The sequence below is a fragment of the Ochotona princeps genome, chromosome 21 (assembly GCF_030435755.1).
Source record: "Ochotona princeps isolate mOchPri1 chromosome 21, mOchPri1.hap1, whole genome shotgun sequence".
NCBI lineage: Eukaryota > Metazoa > Chordata > Mammalia > Lagomorpha > Ochotonidae > Ochotona > Ochotona princeps.
The window spans coordinates 36,436,435-36,457,036 of record NC_080852.1 but is presented as its reverse complement, the minus strand read 5'-3'; the positions used below and the strand labels follow the sequence as shown (position 1 = coordinate 36,457,036).

The 20,602-nt window shown below is 46.6% G+C and overlaps 1 protein-coding gene across 2 annotated transcripts in view; it reads right to left on the bottom strand.

The window, feature by feature from the left end:
- The window catches only part of RAF1 (Raf-1 proto-oncogene, serine/threonine kinase), a 58,606-nt gene that overhangs the window by 25,286 nt on the left and 12,718 nt on the right, over window positions 1-20,602 (bottom strand). The window contains exon 2 of one of the 2 annotated variants that reach the window (XM_058679213.1): window positions 4,687-4,919. In XM_058679213.1, coding sequence (XP_058535196.1) covers window positions 4,687-4,893 — 207 coding nt within the window. In that variant the 5' untranslated portion in view covers window positions 4,894-4,919. Of the gene's footprint in view, window positions 1-4,686; window positions 4,920-20,602 lie in introns of those variants that run through there. The other variant, XM_036497567.2, reaches the window with a different exon arrangement.

The following is a 20,602-nucleotide window of genomic DNA, read 5'->3' as shown; positions in this document are numbered from 1 at the left end:
AGCAACCATGGGTGTGCATGAGAGCCAGACATACTGTGGGCTGGGCAGGGCTAAGCCGCAACAAAGGCTGGTACACACAAAAATTGGGTTTGGGGACAGAGCTGGTGGAGTTTATTGGGATTGCCCAGCTAAGTTATGGCATCCACTGGTATGCCTAAGGACAGGGTCTGCGGCAGGCTGGTTCGTTCACGTGAGATATGGGGCTGAGGCAGTAGCTGTACCCGTTCATATGTGCACTAGCAGATGGGAAGAGTCAAGTCTGAGATCAACCCAAACGAGATTTCTTAGGGGACTCTGAACTAGACCTCTGGACTCAAACCACAGCCTCAGGGGAAAAAATTCACAAGATACGTAGTCCGATCTTGGCCACTTGTCAGGACTGGGTTTCTTCAATTGCTGATGCCTGTGCCATGGTCAGCATGCTCAGATGCACTCAGAGGATATGGCAGCCAGATCATCTAAGCCAGCAGGACATGTCAACTGCCATGTCAGAGGATGAGAAGCAAAGCAGGTTGAACAATTTTTCTGACCAAGCTTTGCAGCAGGTTCCTGGGTCTAAGGATGCATTAATGTGGACTGTCAATCAAGAGACCCTGGAATATATTCTCAACCCTAGAGCAATGAAATCGACAATGTCTCAGGGCTATCAAAACCACTGTGGTAACACCCCCAGGATACTCTACCCCACACTGGGATCTCTAAGCGTCATCAAAGGACCGTCTCCCATGCTTGGGTGCTGAGGCAGTTATGACAGCAAGGAGTGGCCCTCGTTTCCCCCGCTGTGGATACAGGAGGAAAAATAAAGACGGGAACATGCATCCCACCCATCTTCATTACCCAACCCTCCCAACCCTAATCAGAGGCCCACGTGGGCGTGCATGCCTCTCAACTGTGTAAACAATATTAAAACTACAATTAAAAAAAATAGGGCTGGCCACAGTGGCCTAGCAGCTAAAGTCCTTGCCTTGAATACGCCGGGATCCCATATGGGTGCCGGTTCTAATCCCGGCAGCTCCACTTCCCATCCAGCTCCCTGTTTGTGGCCTGGGAAAGCAGTCGAGGACGACCCAAAGCAGGGATCCTGCACCCATGTGGGAGACCCGGAGGAAAGTTCCTGACTCCTGGCTTCGGATTGGTGCAGCCCCAGCCATTGTGGCCACTTGGGCAGTGAATCATATCGGACGGAAGCTCTTCCTCTGTCTCTCCTCCTCTCTGTATATCTGACTTTGCAATAAAAATAAAATTATCTTAAAAAAATAATAAATTAAATTAAAAAAATAAAAACACAAAATAAGACGCTCAGAACACTGCTATAGGGGCAGGTACTATGGTGCAGTAGTTCAAACTACTACTTGGGAAGCAAAGCAGGTTAAACAATTTTTGTCATATCAGACTGCCAGTTGGAATCCTGGCAACTACTCCACTTCCTATCCAACTAACAGTGCACCTTAGGAGGCAGTCAATGACGGATGGTTCTTTCAGACCTGCTACCCCTGTAAGAGATCTGGATGGAGCTCCTGGTTACTGGCTGTTGAAAGAATTTGAAGAATGAATCAAGAATGCCAGATATGTCCTTTCTCTACATTCCCCGCAACCCTGTCTACCTTTTATTCCTCCTTACTTTGCCTTTCCAGTAACTAAATCTATAAAATCAGGTATACATCTCTGCCCTTACTCTTCTATGTGTAAGTATGCACTGGGGGGGGGGGGGGGGGGGCGCAGACCTGATAGCAAGCACAGGGATCCCATGAGGGCACCAGTTGGTACCCTGGCTTTTCTACTTCCCATTTAGCTCCCTGCTTGTGGCCTAGAAAAGCAGTAAAGGATAACCCAAAAACTTGAGACCCTGCACCCACATGGTAGATCAGAAGCTGCTCCTGGTTTCTGATTCAGATTGGCTCAGCTCTGGCCACTGCAGCCACTTGGAGAGTGAACCAACACAGAGAAGATCTTTCTCTCTGTAAATCTACATATCCAATAAAAATAATTTTTAAAACCTAAATAAATAAAGATTAAAAATAAATACTTGGGCCCGGCGGCATGGCCTAGCGGCTTAAGTCCTCGCCTTGAAAGCCCCAGGATCCCATATGGGCGCCGGTTCTAATCCCGGCAGCTCCACTTCACACCCAGCTCCCTGCTTGTGGCCTGGGAAAGCAGTGGAGGATGGCCCAATGCATTGGGACCCTGCACCCGTGTGGGAGACCCGGAAGAGGTTCCAGGTTCCCAGCTTCGGATCGGTGCAGCACCAGCCGTTGCGGCTCACTTGAGGAGTGAATCATTGGACGGAAGATCTTCCTCTCTGTCTCTCCTCCTCTGTGTATACCTAGTTGTAATAAAAATGAATAAAATCTTTAAAAAAATAAATAAATACTCACATGGCAATCGGTTAAATAATCTCTAGAGCCCACTCCACGGTCAGGGGAATCATTCTGGGTTCCAGAAGTGACAACTAATGCTGCTAATCAGGCAAATGACTCTGCCCTCTTCTATTGTGGTTTTTTGTTGTTGTTGTTAAAGATTTATTTACATTTATTGGGAAGTCAGATTTAGAGAGAGAAGAGACAGAGAGGAAGATTTTCCTTCCACTAGTTCACTCCCCAGCAGCCGGAGCTCAGCCAATCCGAAGCCAGGAGCTAGTGGTTTCTTCCAGGTCTCCCACATGGGTGCAGGGTCCCAAAGCTTTGGGTCATCTCCTTTACTACTTGTCCAGACCACAAGCAGGGAGCTGGAACAGAAGTGCAGCAGCCAGGATACGAACCAGCACCGATATGGGATCCTGGTGCACACAAGGTGAGGATTTAGCCACTAGGTTAACACAGGCCCTCCACTGCTTCTTGAAACTTGATACTAAGTGAAAGAAGTTGGTTATATCAGAGATAGAAAATCCACCTCTGGCCAAAGAAACAGGAGCAACTGGGGCCAGCGCCATGGCTCAGCAGGGTAATACTCCACCTGCAGGTTCCAGCATCCCATTTTAGGTGCTGGTTCATGGTGATGGAGAAGATAATATCTGTTATTCCATTTCCCATCCAACTCGTTTATGGCCTGGGAAAGCAGTGGAGGATGGCCGAAGTCATTGGGACCCTGCGCCCCTGTGGAAAACCCAGGAAAAGCTCCTGATTTAGGATTAACTCAGCTCTAGTCATTTGAGGAACGAACCAGTAGATTCACAATCTCTCTTTGTCTCTCCTCCTCTCTGTAAATCTCCCTTTTAAATAAAAACATTTTTAAAAAAAGAGAGAAACTAACCTCTGCTTTCCACTTTTCTTCTCATAAACCAGAATGTAAGTCAGACTTCTAAGTTACTGTTTCTCACCGCTAACTATGAATGAAGCTTGCTGAACTACACACGTGTGCTTTGGATAGGGGAAGAAGAGAGCAAAAACAATCCTAGCTCCCAATGCAGTGATGTCACCTCTGTACTAGGCATGAACCTCAGGCACAGAGGTCAGGACACAGACTCTACAAACATTATGAAATCTGCTAAAATGATAAACCTAAAATGCAATGCAAGAATTTACTTGTGTACCTGGTTGTTAAACACTGGTTCACTCAATCATCATGCCAAATTAACCTTCCCCAACTTCCAGGCAAACTGCTAGTAAATGGTGATGGAGAAAATAACATCTTAAGAAACAGTAGTAAGTTTCAGCTTCTTGTAACACTCACATGTCTACACCTGACATCTCAACTTAAAGTTCGAAAATCAATGAAAAATAAAAAAGAAAATTAATGAAAAAAGTAGGTAAAAATCAATTTGCAAACAAAAGATCACTGTTTAAATGAGGAATTGGTACTATTTTGCCACTCAAACTTCCATTTTTAATAAGGAAAACAAAATTAAATTTATTCCAAATAACCAGACTTTCAAACGCCAGGATCCCATATAGGTGCTCCTTAGTGTCAGGGCCACCGCAGTGGTGGAGTAAGCTACTCCTCCGCACTGTGCTGCCAACATTCCACAGGGGCGCCGGTTCTGGTCCCGGCTGCTCCACTTCCCAGCCAGCTCTGCTCGCGACGGGAAGCAGTGGAGGATGGCCAAGTCTTTGTTCCCTCCACCCACGTGGGAGATCGGAGGAAGCTCCTGGCTCCTGGTTACCAATCAGCTCAGCTCTGGCTGTAGGAGTGATCTGGGGAGTGAAGCAGCAGATGGAAGACCTCACTCTGTCTCTCCTCTCTCTGTAAAATCTGCCTTTCAAATATACATATACATATATATATGTACACATATATTTAAAAATTAACTTGTCCAAAAATCTGAAACATTTAAGTATGTAAACTTTTGAAATCTGAAACTCTGAAATCTAAAACTTTTTGGCTACCAACATGATGTTGGTAAAACCAACATGATTCTGGATTTCAGTAGCTTGACTGGTGATGATATGCAAACTCCTATAACTCCATAATTTGAAAAACTTTTGGTCTCAAGCATTTCACTTAAAAGATATTCAATTTGTTTGGATGAAGTTATGAAAAGGAAGTTATTCCATGCTAGAGTAATAATGGAAGGAGGGCCAACAGATAGGAAAAAGTAGAGGGTATAGAAGGAATAGCAACAGAAAGGAAAAAACTGGAAAATTACTTAATAAAGACCCTTAATAAAGATATGCCCATCAACTGGGCAACATGATCTGTAACATTTCACATACAGAAACAGCCAGTTTCCTGAGAGGAATGCTCACATACCACTGTTCTTTGCTTATTCGGCAGGAAAACACGGATAGTGTTGCTCGTCTTAGAAGACTCTGTGAGTTTGCCATCATCTGACGCTCGGCGCTGATAGCCAAACTGCTGAGCTATCGTAGGGGAGGTGCAACCGGAGCCATCAAACACAGCATCTTTGAATCCAAAACCATTGCTGATCGTCTTCCAAGCCCCCTGTATGTGCTCCATTGATGCAGCTTAAGCAATGCTTGAACCTGGTAAGAAAGACAGACTCTGAAACAAAAGCATTTAACCCACAAATACAGTATATAGAGGAATTACAAAAATAACAATGTGAAGTTTTGCTAAGAAACATCTTCTGCTTAAATTCATCTTAAAATAAAATCCAATATAACAATGTATTTCCAAAAAACACTTCACAGATACGAAAAAAAGTACTTTATGAATAAGTAAGAACTGAGGAGACAGGGAGCAGAAGTCCAAACACTGCTCAGCTCAGTGTCAGCCCGAGCAGGAGCCCAGGCCCTGATTTCTAGTCTAATACTTTCCAGGTGAATTTCTCTTTCTACTTTCCCAGTTAATTTCTCTTCTGCAACTGCCCTGAACTATGAGCAACAAGGTAGTACTACGAGAAACACAAAAATACACAGAAGCTAGAACCCTAGAAGAAACCATAATTTTGGTTATTATGTCTAGGATGTATCACATAATTTCACATATAAATCTTTTAATTTAACCTATAAGAACTCCAAAGAATCTAATCCCCTCCTTCAGCCAGTTCTCCTTCAAACAGAACTTCTGTTACTTGGCCAAGAATACCCAGGTGACAGATAAAATAATGAGACTAATGTCTGTTTAAGGTCCAAAAATTTACTACAATGTCCAGGATTCTGTTTTGGCATAACCACAGAGTTCATCAACAGAAGCAAGTGTGATCATCTTAAAATTATCAAATGCTCTAACTGGGCAACAAGTTAACTGTTAACTAAGTCCACAGCAAGTTACAGGCTGACAATAAGTCAGTAAGACAGGTGGCTTTAGCTGTCAGAAAGGGAAAGGTCTTCGTGCTGGTTTCCAAGTCAGTAACCAAGAAAGGGAGAGTCATTGCTTATTTCACAAAACTAACAGGTTCACGAGGAATGTCCGCCTGCCTAGGGCTGTCTTCTCTTTCAGAAACTTGTTCGCTTACTAATAACACTGCCTAGGAGCCCACGATCACAAGGCCGGGGCATAGCATACATTCCACTACACTATCCACCTCAACTCTCACAGTGACTGCAGGAATTTCAGCCCCATTTTACAGTAAAGCCAATTCTCAGCACTCGGTCAGAACTGGACTGCTGTGACTGTGCAGCCCGTACTTTCCCATACAGACCACCGACACATAAAATCATTTAGAGTTGAAATAACACAAAGCAGTCGTATGAGCCTTTAAGAAGCAGTACAGTATCTTCTCTCCCAAGCCTAGACACACTCAGGAGTGCAGTCTGCTTTACAGAATTCTTCTACCTGAATTGCAAAGGAGACCAAACTGTTACAACACCCAAATGCTAATTACTTGCCCCTGCCTACAACAACGCCCTGGGAAATAAGAGCAACCTTTCTAAGCACTTTACCTTAAAGATCTCAGAATTTGTCATCATTTATCCCTTTCCTACTGAGAGTGTCAAAGCTTCATAGATGTTTGGAATATTTCCTACAGAACATGCTTCTTTTTAAATAAAATATGTTCTTATTCAGTAAAGACCACTAACACCAGTCAACAGTACACATGTCCAAAATTTCAGTTTCACAATATAGGCTAGGGGAAAAAAAGGAAGATCTTAAATTCTCGCCTGAAATGTATCTTCACTCCCTTTAATTTTAAAAGAAAATCGGTTAGCTTTGCATTTCTATTTTTTATATCACAAATTCACAATACCTTAATCAAACATAGCAAAAATTTTAAAACTCTCAGAATTTAAGATCACATATCAGGAGAAATCATATGTATGATTTTTTTTTAAAGATTTATTCATTTTATTACAGCCAGATATACACAGAGACAGAGAGGAAGATCTTCCACCCGATGATTCACTCCTCAAGTGAGCTGCAACGGGCCAATGAGCGCCGATACGAAGCCGGGAACCTGGAACCTCTTCCAGGTCTCCCACACACGGGTGCAGGGTCCCAATGCATTGGGCCGTCCTCAACTGCTTTCCCAGGCCACAAGCAGGGAGCTGGATGGGAAATGGAGCTGCCGGGATTAGAACCGGCGCCCATATGGGATCCCGGGGCTTTCAAGGCGAGGACTTTAGCCGCTAGGCCACGCCGCCAGACCCAATCATATGTATCTTTAAAAACTAATACTGGAATATTATTGAAACTAAAGTAGGCACATATTTAATTATCCCACCCCTATATCAAGAAGAGGCAACAACATTTATTTACAAACTAGTATGCTTTGAGTTTGATCCATTATTCAGAGATACTGCACTTTGTGAAATGTCCATTTGTTGAATGTGAGATCTACAGCACCCTTATCTTTTAAGAATAAAGACAAATGTGCAAAAAATCAAAATCCAAAGCCATGAGAAAACCATCATTAAATTTTAGAGATGAGGGCTCGGCACAGTAGCTTAGTTGTTAAAGTCCTTACCTTGCACACTCCGAGATCCCATATGGGCAACTGGTTCTAATCCCGGCTGTTCCACTTCCCACCCAGCTCCCTGCTTGTGGTCTGGGAAAGCAGTCAGGGACGTCCCAAAGCCTTGGGACCCTGCACCCGGGTGGGAGACCCGGAAAAGGCTCTGGGCTCCTGGCTTCGGATCAGCGCAGCTCCGACCATGACAGCCGCTTGGGAAGTGAATCAAACAGAAGATCTTACTCTCTTTCTCTCCTCCTCTCTGTATATCTAACTTTCCAATAAAAAAAAAATCTTAAAATAATTTTAGAGATGAGGAAATTGAAGATTGTAAAAAGGAAATTAAAGATGAGTAGGGTCTGGCACAGTAGCCCAGTGGCTAAAGACCTTGCCGTGCACACCCAGGATCCAACATAGGCGCCAGTTCTAATCCCGGCAGCTCCGCTTCCCATCCAGCTTCCTGTCTGAAGCCTAGGAGAGTAGAGGACGGCCCAAGGCCTTGGGACCCTGCATTTGTGGGGGAGATCAGGAAGAAGCTCCTGGCTTCAGATCAGCTCAGCTCCGGCTATTGAGGACACTTGGGGAGTGAACCAGCAGATGGAAGATCTTCCTATCTGTCTCTCCTTCACTTTGCGTATCTGCCTTTCCAAAAAATTAATAAATAAAAAAATTCAGTAAAACCATCAAACAGTACCAAGTAAGACATAAAGCCAAGATGACTGAGGCAATGTGAGGTCAAAAGTATTCACAGGGTTTTTGAGAGCTTCCTCACACGAACTTCTCCATTCTTCAGGCTGATAAGATCAGTGCATGCGTGGGACAGGACGTTCCTCAGACAAAGTGTCAGACTAATCTCATAGCTGCCTGTTTTAGCTTCCTGATAACTGGCTTTTTGTTTCATTTGGGTAATTTGGTTTTAATTAAGCTTTCACATACAAGTACAACAAAAAACTAAATTTGGAGAGGGAAGATAGTTGTCTATAAGCTTATTCAGCCCAAAACAAAAAAAGAAAATTTTAGTATCAATTTCTAATACTAGAAGGACATTACATTGAGATATTCACTCAAAATCTTCTATTAGCCAGCTGTACAATCCCCTGCTGACCTGCTGCCTTCCTCACACACCACTTCCTCACTCACTCCTGCGATAGAGCTCAGTGGACAGCCACTGCTTGCCAGGCACTGTTTTGCTTTAGTAATCTCGGTGAACAAGAGCCAGACTCCTGATCTCGTGAGCCGACTACCTGCTAAAGGGGGTACACAAAATAAACTGCAGGAAGTTAAGAGCTGGGTAAATGGTGTTGGAAGCAAGAGACTACAATTTTAAAAGCAATTACTAATTTAACTTGGAAAGGCAGAGCTAACAGAGAGGCAGAAACACAGATGAGATCTTCCATCTGCTGGGTCACTCCCCCACACGGCTGCAACCATCAGAGCTGGGCCAGTCCAAAACCGAGACACTAGTTTCCTCCAGGTTTCTTACATAGGTGCAGGGTCCCAAGGACTTGAACCATTTTCCACTGCTTTCCAAGGCCATAAGCAGGGAGCTAGATTGGTAACTGGAGCAGCCAGGATACAAAAAGGCAACCATATGGATGTTAGCATAAGCAGGTGGAGGCTTACCCTGTTAAAACACCATGCTGGCCCTGTGATTGCAATTTTTATCCTTATTTTTATTCTTATTTCACACTAAGGACACAACAGGATTGGGCATTTGGCACAACGGTTAATTTGCTGCTTTCGACTCTCACAGGCGCCACCTCCTGGATTATAATTTATTTTATGTCTTTTTTTTTTCAAATTTTAAATCTCTAAAATCAGAAAATAATTAACAGTGTTATTAAAAAAAAAAAAAAACACTTCCATAAGCATTTCAGTTAACACTATAGGCATGGAATTCCCGAGTCAAAAGATTAAGAATTGGGGCATATGGGCCCAGCAATAGCCTAGCGGCTAATGTCCTTGCCTTGCATATGCCGAGATCCCATATGGGCGCCAGTTCACATCCCGGCTGCTCAACTTCTGATCCAGCTCTCTCCGTATAATGAATGTGTGAAAGCTGCAGAGAACAGCTCAAATCCTTGGCACTCTGCACCCACGTGGGAGACCCAGAGCAAGTTCCCAGCTCCTGGCTTTGGATCGACTCGGCTCTGGCCATTGCGGCTACTTGGGGAATGAACCAGCAGATGGAGGATCTTTGTCTCTCCTTCACTCTGTCAATCTGAGTTCCCAATTTAAAAAGCTACCCTTCCTCTACATCCTTCCCAGCATGAGTCACTCTCCGTATTTGGGATAACAGCTGTTATGACAGGGATGAAGTATTTCAATGTAGTTTTGATTCAACTTCCCTAAAGGCTAGTGACATAACGTACTTCTCAATACATGTTAACCACTTGTATTCCTTCTTTTGAGATCTACTGAGGTCCTTTACCCATTTGTTAATTGGATTGGTTTCTTTTCTGTTTAGTTTTTTGAGTTGCTCATCTATTATGGCTATTAATCCTTTGTCAGATAGGTAGCTAGCAAACATTTCTTCCCATGTACTGGATGTCTCCTTTCCCTTGAGCGTTTCCCATGCTGTATAAGTTGCTGTGTTGGATATGTTATCACTTTCCAGTTTTGCTTTTGCTGCCTGTGCTTTGGGGGCCTTATTCAAGCATTAATTGCTGGACCCGGCGGCGTGGCCTAGCAGCTAAAGTCCTCGCCTTGAAAGCCCCGGGATCCCATATGGGCGCTGGTTCTAATCCTGGCAGCTCCACTTCCCATCCAGCTCCCTCCTTGTGGCCTGGGAAAGCAGTCGAGGATGGCCCAAAGCTTTGGGACCCTGCACCCGTGTGTGGGAGACCCGGAAGAGGTTCCAGGTTCCAGGCTTCGTATCGGTGCGCACCGGCCATTGCGGCTCACTTGGGGAGTGAATCATCGGATGGAAGATCTTCCTGTCTCTCCTCCTCTCTGTATATCCGGCTTTCCAATAAAAATGAATAAATCTTTAAAAAAAAAAAGAATTAATTGCCTACAAAGTCTTGAAATGTTAATTCAACCATTAAAGTACATAATTTAGAGGTCTTAGTATATTCACAGAATTAACTATTAACACAATCAATCTTAGGCCATTTTTAATGACTTTCAAAAAAATGTCCTAGCCATAATCCTCCAATCTTCCCCATCATTCCTACCTAGCACTATTTTCTACCTCTGAAAATGTGTCTATTCTTTATTTTCATATACAGGAATTATCTAATACAGTTTCATGACTGCCTTCATTCCCTCGGCATTTTTAAAATTTTTTGATGATTTTTACATAGTTGATTAGGGTGCAAAGGAACAAGGGCTACAGGAAGGTGGGTGAGACCATTATTTCCACATTCTCTTTTTTCCTTCCTTTACCTGGGGGAAGGGGAAACATAAGGAGAGAAGTCACACCCAGCTTCCAACTGCCTCTATATCCTGGGATAGAGGACAGGCACCTGACACCATCCCAGGACTCCAGATGTGGGACACCTCAGCATGTTTGTAAGGTTCATCCATGCTTTCGCAATAATTTGGATGTGGTTTGTCTCAGTCAAAACCTATGGTGAGGGGCTGGTGCAATGGCTCAATTAGCTAATCCTCTGCCTTCAAGCCCTGGTATCCCATATGTGCATTGGTTCGTGTCCCAGCTACTCCGCTTCCCACCCAGCTCCTGTCTGTGGCCTGCGAAAGCAGTGGAGGATGGCCCAAAACCTTGGGACCCTGCACCCACATTGGGAGACCCAGAGGAAGTTCCAGGCTCCGGCTCTTGTAGCCATTTGGGGAGAGAACTAGTATATGCAAAATCTTTCTGTCTCTCCTCTGAGTAAGTCTGCCTTTCCAATTAAAAAAAAAAAGTTTAAAAAAGCATGCTGAAAATTTATTATCATTACAGTGGTATTGTGAAGTGAGGCTTTTAACAGGTGATGAGGTCCTTTCAAGAGATATTAAAGCCTTTCTCATGGGAGTTTTCACAGGTTCTTCCCTCCCCACACCTCAAAGATTTATTCGGAGGAGACACAAAGTGTTGCATCCACTGGCCCCAGTCCCCAAATGACTGCAACAGCCAGAGATGAACCAATTCAAAGCCAGGAGCCTCTTCCCGGTGCCCCATAGCCCAAGGCTTTGGTCCAGTCTCTGCTGCTTTCCCACGTCACAAAGCAGGGAGCTAGATGGGAAGTGGGGCTGCTGGGACAAGAACCGGTGCTCATATGGGATTCTGGCACGTGCAAGGCAAGGACTATAGCCACTAGGCTACTGTGCCAGGCCCCTTAAGACTGCTCTTAATTGCAGTTACACTTCCCATTAATTCAGTTATATGTGATCACTTATGGCCAAAAAATATTAAGCAGAAAAATTCATCAACAACTCAAAAGCCTAAACATTGCACACCTTTCTCAGCTACACAGTAAAATTCCACATCATCCCTTCCATAATAAGCCTAGGACACAGAATCACTGCTCTGCCTGGCACACTGACATTGTATTTGCTAGCTGCCCTACAGTTAGTTACATTTATCAGATCAGCTGTGGCTCTGTAACAATTCAAGTAATTCTTATTTTATTTAACAACTGTCCCCAAAAAACAAGAGTAGTTATGTGGTGATGCAGATACACCAAGGAGAATCCATAAAAGAATTGTCTTTAAGTTACAAGGTGAAAGCTCTTAGCTTAAGGAAAGAAAACAATTATATGCCAAAGTTTCTAAGACGTAAGCACTAATATTCTGTGAAATTAAGAAGAAAGAACACAAACTTCTGCTTTTCCTATTGCATCTCACAGCGCAGAAGTTCCAGCCACAGTACATGACAAACACCTAGTTAAACTGGAAAAGGCACTAAGGTGTAGTTTTGATACCATCCAATCTCACGCATGCCCTGAGACATTCTGGAATCTAGCTCCTCCAGAATGGGCGGTGAGAGGGGAGCACGGACTATTAACAACACTTCATTCCCTTATAGCCATTGATTAGACATACCACAGTCACTCTACCCATCTGTTGGACATTTAGGCTGTTTCAACCACTTAACTATAAAGCATAATGCTGTTGTGATTGCTCTAAAAAGTAAAGATCTTAATAATCTTTGATTTCACCCTCAACTCCTATAATTTCCGTTTATCAAAGAAAATATTTTTTTATTGTTCTGAAAAGTACACTGGAAGGTCAAAGAAAATGTCGGATTTGAAAATACTGAAAAGCAGCAGCCAATCTTTTAAGATTTTGTTTCAAGGCTACAGGGTCCCTGAGATTCCAAGCTACGAGTAAAACTTGCTGGAGTCCTACTTACTCTCACTTTTGTGAACTTGAGCTGGGGTTAGGAACAGGCCGGGTTGGTCCAGGCGTCAGCACCCAAGCACCAGATGTGGAGCGGGCCAGGCCAAGTGCAACATCTACCAGCACACACAAAGGCTCAGACTTCGGGAAAAGACTACTGGATAGGGGCCTAGCACCCACTAGAATGTGTGAGATCTGCAGGTGGGAGTGGGCCTGGTGGGGAAACTTGGGGAGCTCCCTTGGTGGGCCACAGCTCCCGATGGTGTTTACATGAGTTAGGGCTAGGTGTTGGTCAGGCCAAGCAGGGCTGCTCCACTTGTTGGCAGGTGTTTGAGCTGGCTTGGGAAGTAGACCAGACAGGCCTGGGCAAAACCATAGAACACTGGCCTGTGCAGGAGCCAGGAAGGGGTTTAGGCCATGCCAGGCTAGGCTATCACATCTACAGGTTTGCATAAAAACCAGGGATGGCAGCATGCATGGCATGGCTAGGCTGAAGCATCCACCAAAGAGTTGGAACTGGGGGTGAGGCGGGGTGGGGCACGCCAAGCTGGGCTGGGCCAGGCCCAACTAGGCTGCAGCATCCAACAGCCAAGAGCCAAGACAGGCATTAGGCCCTGGCAGGCTGGGTTGGAGCAACCACGTTAGGCCATGGCAGGTTGGGTTGGAGCAACCACTGGCATGTGTAAGATCCGAGGTTGGGAGGAGGCCGGGTAGGGGAGCTAAGAGGACTTCTCTGCTGGGCTGCAGTTCCACTGGTGAGTGCAATAGCTAGGAATAGGGGCGGACCTGGCTGACTATGGCTGCAACACCCCTTAGCATGTGTGTGGGCTGGGTCTAGGTCCCCAAGTTCCTCAACCAGACCCACGCCCATACCCAGATCTCACACATGCAAGCAGGTGTTAGGCTCCTATACGCACAGTCCAGACTGGACTAGGCTCCAGCACCCGCTGGTACTCACAAGAGCCAGAATGGGTGTAGGGCAGGCTGGGTTGGGTCTCAGCACCGATTGATCCACATGAGAGCAGGGTGCAGGGGTGGACCATGTAGGGGTGGGCCAGGCAGGGCTGGGCTATAGCACCCACCAGTGAGAGCCAAAAGTGCCCAATAGTGAAAGATGGGAATGGAGAGGGGCCAAGTCAGAATGAACCAAACAGTCACCAGTATGTGCAAGATCCATGACTGGAAGCTAATCTGATAGGGGAGCTTAAGGAACTGAGTCTAAGGGCAGCCCAGGACAGGGCAGTCTGTAACACCCACTGGCAGCTTCAAGAGTCAGGATGGGATGCAGGACAGGCAGAATTGGGACACAACACGCACTAGTTCACATTTGGGCCGGAACTGGGGGCTGGCCAAGGTTGTAGCAATCCCCAGAATGAACTGGGGGTTAGGCTGGGTGGAGCCAGGCTGCAGCACCTGCCAAGGCGAGACAGGTTATGCCAGACTAGGCCACAGTACCCACCAACCTATTTAAGACTCCAGGCTGGTAGTAAGCCTGCTGAGGTGGCTACAGGGCCCCCTGCTGGGCCATGGTTCCCACTGTGGTGCATACCAGCTGGGTTTGGTGGAAAGACGGGCTAGGCCAGGCCACTGCACCCGATGATGGATGCAGGAATCAGAGTGAGTACAGACAGGCTGGGCTTTGCCACAGTATCTGCTGGCAAGTGCCATGACAGGGTGCAAGTAGTGTCAGGCTGAACTGCAGTAACCTCTGGAAAGTGCAAGATCTGGGACTGGGACTGCACTTGGTAGAGAAACTGTGGGTATTTCTCTGCTGGATTACAGCTTCCATTGGTGTGCAGGAAACTCGGGGCTGGGAGCAGACTAGGCTGGATGAGGAGGCTGCACCTGTTGTTACACATGTGGTCTGGATCATGGGGAGAATGAGCTGAGCTTAGCTGCAACACTCAGAGCTGTATACAAAAACCCAACTGGGATGCAGGATGACCAGACTAAAAAGTCAAACTGAGAGGCATGAGGGCATGGTACAGCACGCTAAACCTCCGCTTGCAATCCTATATGGGCACTGGTACGAGTTCCAACTGCTCCTTTTCCAATCCTACTCTCTGCTGATGGCCTGGGAAATCAGTAAAAAATGGCCCAAGACCTTGTGGGACCCTACATCGATGTGGGAGACCCAAAAGAAGCTCCTGGCTTTGAGCCTGGCACAATAGCCTAGTGGCTAAAGTCCTCATCTTGCATTCACCAGGATCACATATGAGCTGCGGACAGGAAAGCAGTCAGAGATGTACAAAGCCTTGGGACCCTGCACCCACGTGGGAGATCCAGAAGAAGTTCCTGGCTCTGGATTGGCTCAGCTGTGGCCACTGCGGCCACTTGGGGTATGAAGCAGCAGATGGAAGATCTCTGTCTCTCTTTCGCTCTGCAAATCTGCCTTCCCAATAAAAATAAATTTAAGAAAATTGAAAAAAAAGAGCTGTTTACGTAATATCCTTGTAACATCCTTCTTTACATCAGGGTTTCCAAGATGATATCGAGCGGACATTCTCCATCCTTGGCACTGATGCAGTCTGCCAGATGGGAGACCCTCACCCCCACTAGATACAGGAGAAAAGGGAAGAAAAGAAAAATTGGAAGCATTTGTTCCCCCCACTGGCCCCCATTCCCTGACCCTCTCCACCCTAATTGGTGGTCCTCAAGGGCATGCATTCTGCAACTATGCAAACATAAAAAGTGAAGAAAAATTTTAAAGAAATTGCGTATTTGTCTACTCAATCATTATTCTCTGAATACCACACTGTCTTTACTAGTATCTAACATAATAATCCCTTCGGACAGAGTTCCTGAATAAGTAACAAATGTAGGAATCCAGGCCGACTGGCTGGTGAATTCTAACAAAAATTATCATTAAAATCATTTACTTGGAAGTAAAGCACTGAAAAATTGCAGAAAAACTATGGAACCCACACACAGAGTAACTGTTAACTGGCAGTCAGCTAAAGTCAGAACAACTTAACAAAACTGAGACAACTGAAAATACTGCCAACGGACAAAACTACTAACTTAGCTAACAGATTTCAATTGATTTTTATCTGTAATTCTATAATTAGGCAGCACCATACTCCATAAACAGAATGAGTATTTCAATGGGTTAATCCAGGAAGTTGGTCTACAGGCTAACAAAAGCTAAGGAAAACAGAATCTGACAACAGAAAGTGGATTCGGTTTTTTGGGGTTTTTCGTTTTGTTTTGTTTTGTTTATTTTAAAGATTTATTTTATTGCAAAGTCAGATATACACAGAGAGGAGAGACAGAGAGGAAGATCTTCCGTCAGATGATTCACTCCCCAAGTGACCGCAACGGCCGGTGCTACGCTGATCCGAAGCCGGGAACTAGGAACCTCTTCCAGGTCTCCCACGCGGGTGCAGGGTCCCAAGGTTTTGGGCCGTCGTCTACTGCTTTCCCAGGCCACAAACAGGGAGCTGGATGGGAAGTGGAGCTGCTGGGATTAGAACCAGTGCCCATATGGAATCCCAGGGCGTTCAAGGCTAGGACTTTAGCCGCTAGGCCACGCCGCCGGGCCCTTGTTTTGTTTTTTTAAAGATTTATTATGAGGTACAGAGAGACACAAAGAGAGAAAGAGCTCTCTTCCCTGTGCTGGTATATGCCTCAGAAGGCTATAACAGTGCTTGATCAGGTCAAACAAGGGGCTGCATGTAGATTTCCCATGTGGGTGGAGACCCAAACACACGGGCTATCTTCTGTCTTTCCTAGGCCATTAGCAGGAGCTCAATCTGAGGCAGAACAACTGAGACATAAACGGTAGCCGTATGATACTGGCATTACCGATGACGGGTTTAACAGCTATAACACAACACCCTCAAATAGCCCTTCTAATCAGAAGACTATTCCAAAGACTTCTGTCTACTCAGTTTTGGTTACCTAATAGTTTAATGAGTCTTTAAGATTTCAAGAGCAGGGGCCAGCCTTGAGTCACAGCTTCTGATTCAACTCCCTATTAATCTATCTGGGAAAGCAGCAGAATACAGCCCAGGATAGAGTCATAGGATCCTGGGTACAGCCTGGCCCAGCCAGGTTACTGTGGCCATCTGGGGAGTTAAATAAATCTTATGAAAAAAAAAAAATTCTGGGGCTGGCTCAATGGCCTAACTAGCTAGCTAATCCTCTACCTCCTAGTACCTGCATCCCATATGGGTGCCGGCTCATGGCCTGGTGCTTCACTTCTCATCCAGCCCCCTACTTGTGGCTCAAGTTCCTGGTACCCTGAATCTGTGTGGGAGACGCCCAAAAAGCTCCAGGCTCCTGGCTCCTGGCTTTGAACAGCTCAGCTCCCTCTGGTCCTTACAGCTTTTGGGAAGTGAACCAACAGATGGAAGATCTTCCCCTCGGTAAATCTGCCTTTCCAATGAAAATAAATATTAAAAAAAAAAAATCCAAAAGCAAATTTTTTAGAAATCATCTTAGAAATCTTTCCAGTAGTCTCCCTTCATAGCACTGCCCATCATAAAATCCCAGGCATCTTAAACACGCTCAAAAGCACGGGCCAGATGAGCACCTGTGCTTGGCGTGACGGACAAGGCGTCGCTAAGGACGGTCACACCTCCAGCAAGGCCGCCTGGCCCTCAGTCCTGACATTCTCTGTTCTGCTTCCTGCTGAGGTGTACTCTGCGAGACCCGGACTGAATTCCCAGCTCTGGCTTCAGCCTGGCTCAGCCCAACTGTTTGTGGGCATTTAGGAACTAGACCAGCAGACAGAGGATCCATCTCTTGCTATCTCTCTCTCTCTCAAAAAGAAACACCAAAATCAGCATAAAGTTTTACAAAGAGGTAAGTCCTTCACTAAATGAAAAGTTTAATAGAAACACACTAAAAATAGGGACAGAAGCAGGCCTGGTGAGGGTTATTGGGGGTCGCCCTGAATAGGCCACCACACCCACCGGAGTGTGTGAAGACCAGGCCTGGGTTGGGCTGGGTTGGGCTGCGCTACACCACAGGATCTATCAGTTCACAGGTGAAATGGGGATGGGGGTAGAACTAACCAGGTAGCTGCATCTACCGGTATGTCCACTGGCTGCTGCAGGTGACAGACTGAACCCGACTGCACTGGTTGAGGCACACACAAGTCAAGCCTGAGGTCATCCCAGGTGAGGTTTCTTGGGAGGCCCCCCTACACTATAGCTAATTCAAACCTTGGGAACTGGGAAAATCACAGTATATTTCATCTGACCTTGGAATGTGTGTGTCAGGATTGGTTCTTCTCAATTGCTGATGCCTATGCAGTGGTGAGCATGCCCAGGCAGCCAGCTCATCTAAACCATCCTGTGCCACTAAGTCATCAGAGAATGGAAAGCAGAACAGGCTGAACCACTCTCCTGGCCAAACTGTGCAACATGTTCCTGGGCCTGTGGATGCACACTGAGGTGGCCTTAATCACCCAACAAACCTTGGAAAGATTTTCTCAACCCTGGTGCAACAAAGCCAATGACACCTTAGAACGATCCAACCATTCAAGTAACAACCTTGGAACACTCTTCTGCACATAAGGCATCCTCAAAGGACTGTTCCTCGTGCCCAGATGTCGACATAGTTTGACAGTAAAAAGTGGCCCCCTACCTTTTTCTCCCCATGGACATAGAACGAAAAAAAAACCTGTCCAACCCCAGCTGTAAGCAACTGCCTAAGTTGTACATAGGCCAGTGTTAACACTGCTGGGAGAAAAACAGCTAATAGCTGGTGGGCATTCTGCACCTGGCTAATGCCAAATTTGAGGGGGGTTTTTGTTTGTTTGTTTTTAAGATATGTGAGGGGCAGGGCCCGGCACCATGGTGGTCTAGTGGCTAAAGTCCTCGCTTTGAACATGCCAAGATCCCATAAGGGCGCCGGTTCTAATCCTAGCAGCCCCGCTTCCCATCCAGCTCCCTGCTTGTGGCCTGGAAAAACAGTCGAGGACGGCCCAAAGCCTTGGGATCCTGCATCTGCGTGGGAGACCCTGAAGAGCTCTTGGCTCCTGGCTTCGGATCGGTGCAACACCAGCCGTTTCACTCACTTGGGGAGTGAATCATCAGACGGAAGATCTTCCTCTCTATCTCTCCTCCTCTCTAGCTATCTGACTTGGCAATAAAAATAAATAAGTCTTAAAAAAAAAAAAAAAAAGACATGTGAGGGGCAGACACAGGCATGTCAGCAGACAGGGTCTAGGAACCAGCACATGAATGTGTGTGGGTCCTGGGCAAGTAGGGAGGGCCTCAGCCTAGCACAGCAACACCATCTGAGGACCAGACTTGGGGATGTGCATGCTCAAAGGCATGCGGGGCTGATAACTGCTCAACAAAGGGGATATGAGGACACATGGGAGGGACTGCTGAGGGAGAGCCTGACAGGTGAGGAGGAATGACTTCTGGGGAGCTTCCACTGACCAGACTACTACACTTCCAGGTAAACAAGGGGGCTGAGAACGAGTGATTCAGCTGAGGCAAATGAGAGGACCTTTTGGGATCCAACTAATGCACCTGCCCACGTGAAGACCTGAACTGGGATTGCTGATGTCAAGCTCCACCTACTGGCGTACACCAAAGCCATGGATAGGGGGCTTACGTGGCACAGCTTAACCACAGAACCCTTCAGTGAATGTCAGGCCATGGGGTAGACCATGCCAGGCTGGGCCATGACACTAACCAGCACGTGAAAGAACTGAGTCTGGGAGCAGATTCTGTGGGGGATTGTGGGCTCAACCCTGTGGGAATAGCCTATCAGTTGGTCTGCTTGAAGGCTGGGAGTGGTGATGGGCTAAACTAGGCATGATCATGGAACTCACCCACAATCATGAGTACTGGGGCTGGGAACAGGCCAGGCTAGTCCAGGTTGTAGCACCCAAGAACTGGAGGGGGCGGGCCGGGCCAAGCTACAACATCCACCAGCACACACAAAAGTCGAGACTGGGGAACAGACTGTGACAGTAAAGGGCCTAGCACCTAATGGCATGCATTAGATCTGGGAGTGGGCCTGGTAGGGGAACTCAGGGAACATTCCCTGGTGGGTCACAGCCCCTGCTGGTGAGTATGTGAGTCAGGGATACGCGCTGGTCAGGTCAGGCAGGGTTGCTTCACTTGTTGGCTGATGCATGGGTTGGCTCTGGGGGGCTGGATCAGGAAGGGCCAGACCAGTCCAGACCAAACCATAGCACACTGGCATACACAGGAGCCAGGATGGGATGTGGGCCATGCTGGGCTGGGCTTGGCTATCACACCTACCATTTTGCATGAAAGAAAAGGTTGGGGCAGGCTGGCAGGGTTAGGCTGCAATACCAACGAGGAGTTGTGACTGGGGGAGGGTTAGGGCAGGAAAAGCTGTAACATCCAACAACAAAGGTCAAGATGGGCAAGACTAGGTCAGAGCAACCAATGGTATAATGCAAGCTCTATGGCTGGGAGCGAGCCTAGTTGGGGAGCTATGGGGATGCCCTTGCTAGGCTGTGGTTCCCACTGGTGAGTACAAGAGCCAGAAAGTGAGCAGCAAACTGGGCTGGACATGGCTGCAGTATACCCTGGCATAGGTGTGGAATGGGTCTCAGGTGTGCCAGACTGGGTGGCTCCAGCACCCACTGGTGCTCACAACAGCCAGGGTAGGTGCAGGACAGGCTGGTTTAGGTCTCTGCATCCACTGAACCATGCAAGAGCTAGGTCTGGAGGTGGACCAGGTAGAGCTGGGCTGCAGCACCCAATGGTGAAAACCAGAATGGTTGTTGGCTGGTTAGGCAAGAACGCTATACCTGCAAGGACAGCAGGTGGACCAAGTCAGGCCAGGCCAAGGACCCACCAGTGTACATGCGATCTACCACTGACAGGTGACCTGACAGTGGAACTTGGGGAACTCCTGTCAGGAACTGCAGGTGACTGCAAGAACCAAGGCTGGGAACAGTACAGTCCGAGCCAGGTTACAGCACCTGCTAGCATACATGTGGGTTAGGTCTGGGGGTGGGCCACGCTGAGCCAGTTCATAGGACTGGCAAATATGAGAAGCAGAACCGAGCACAGGACAGGTCGGTTTGAGCCA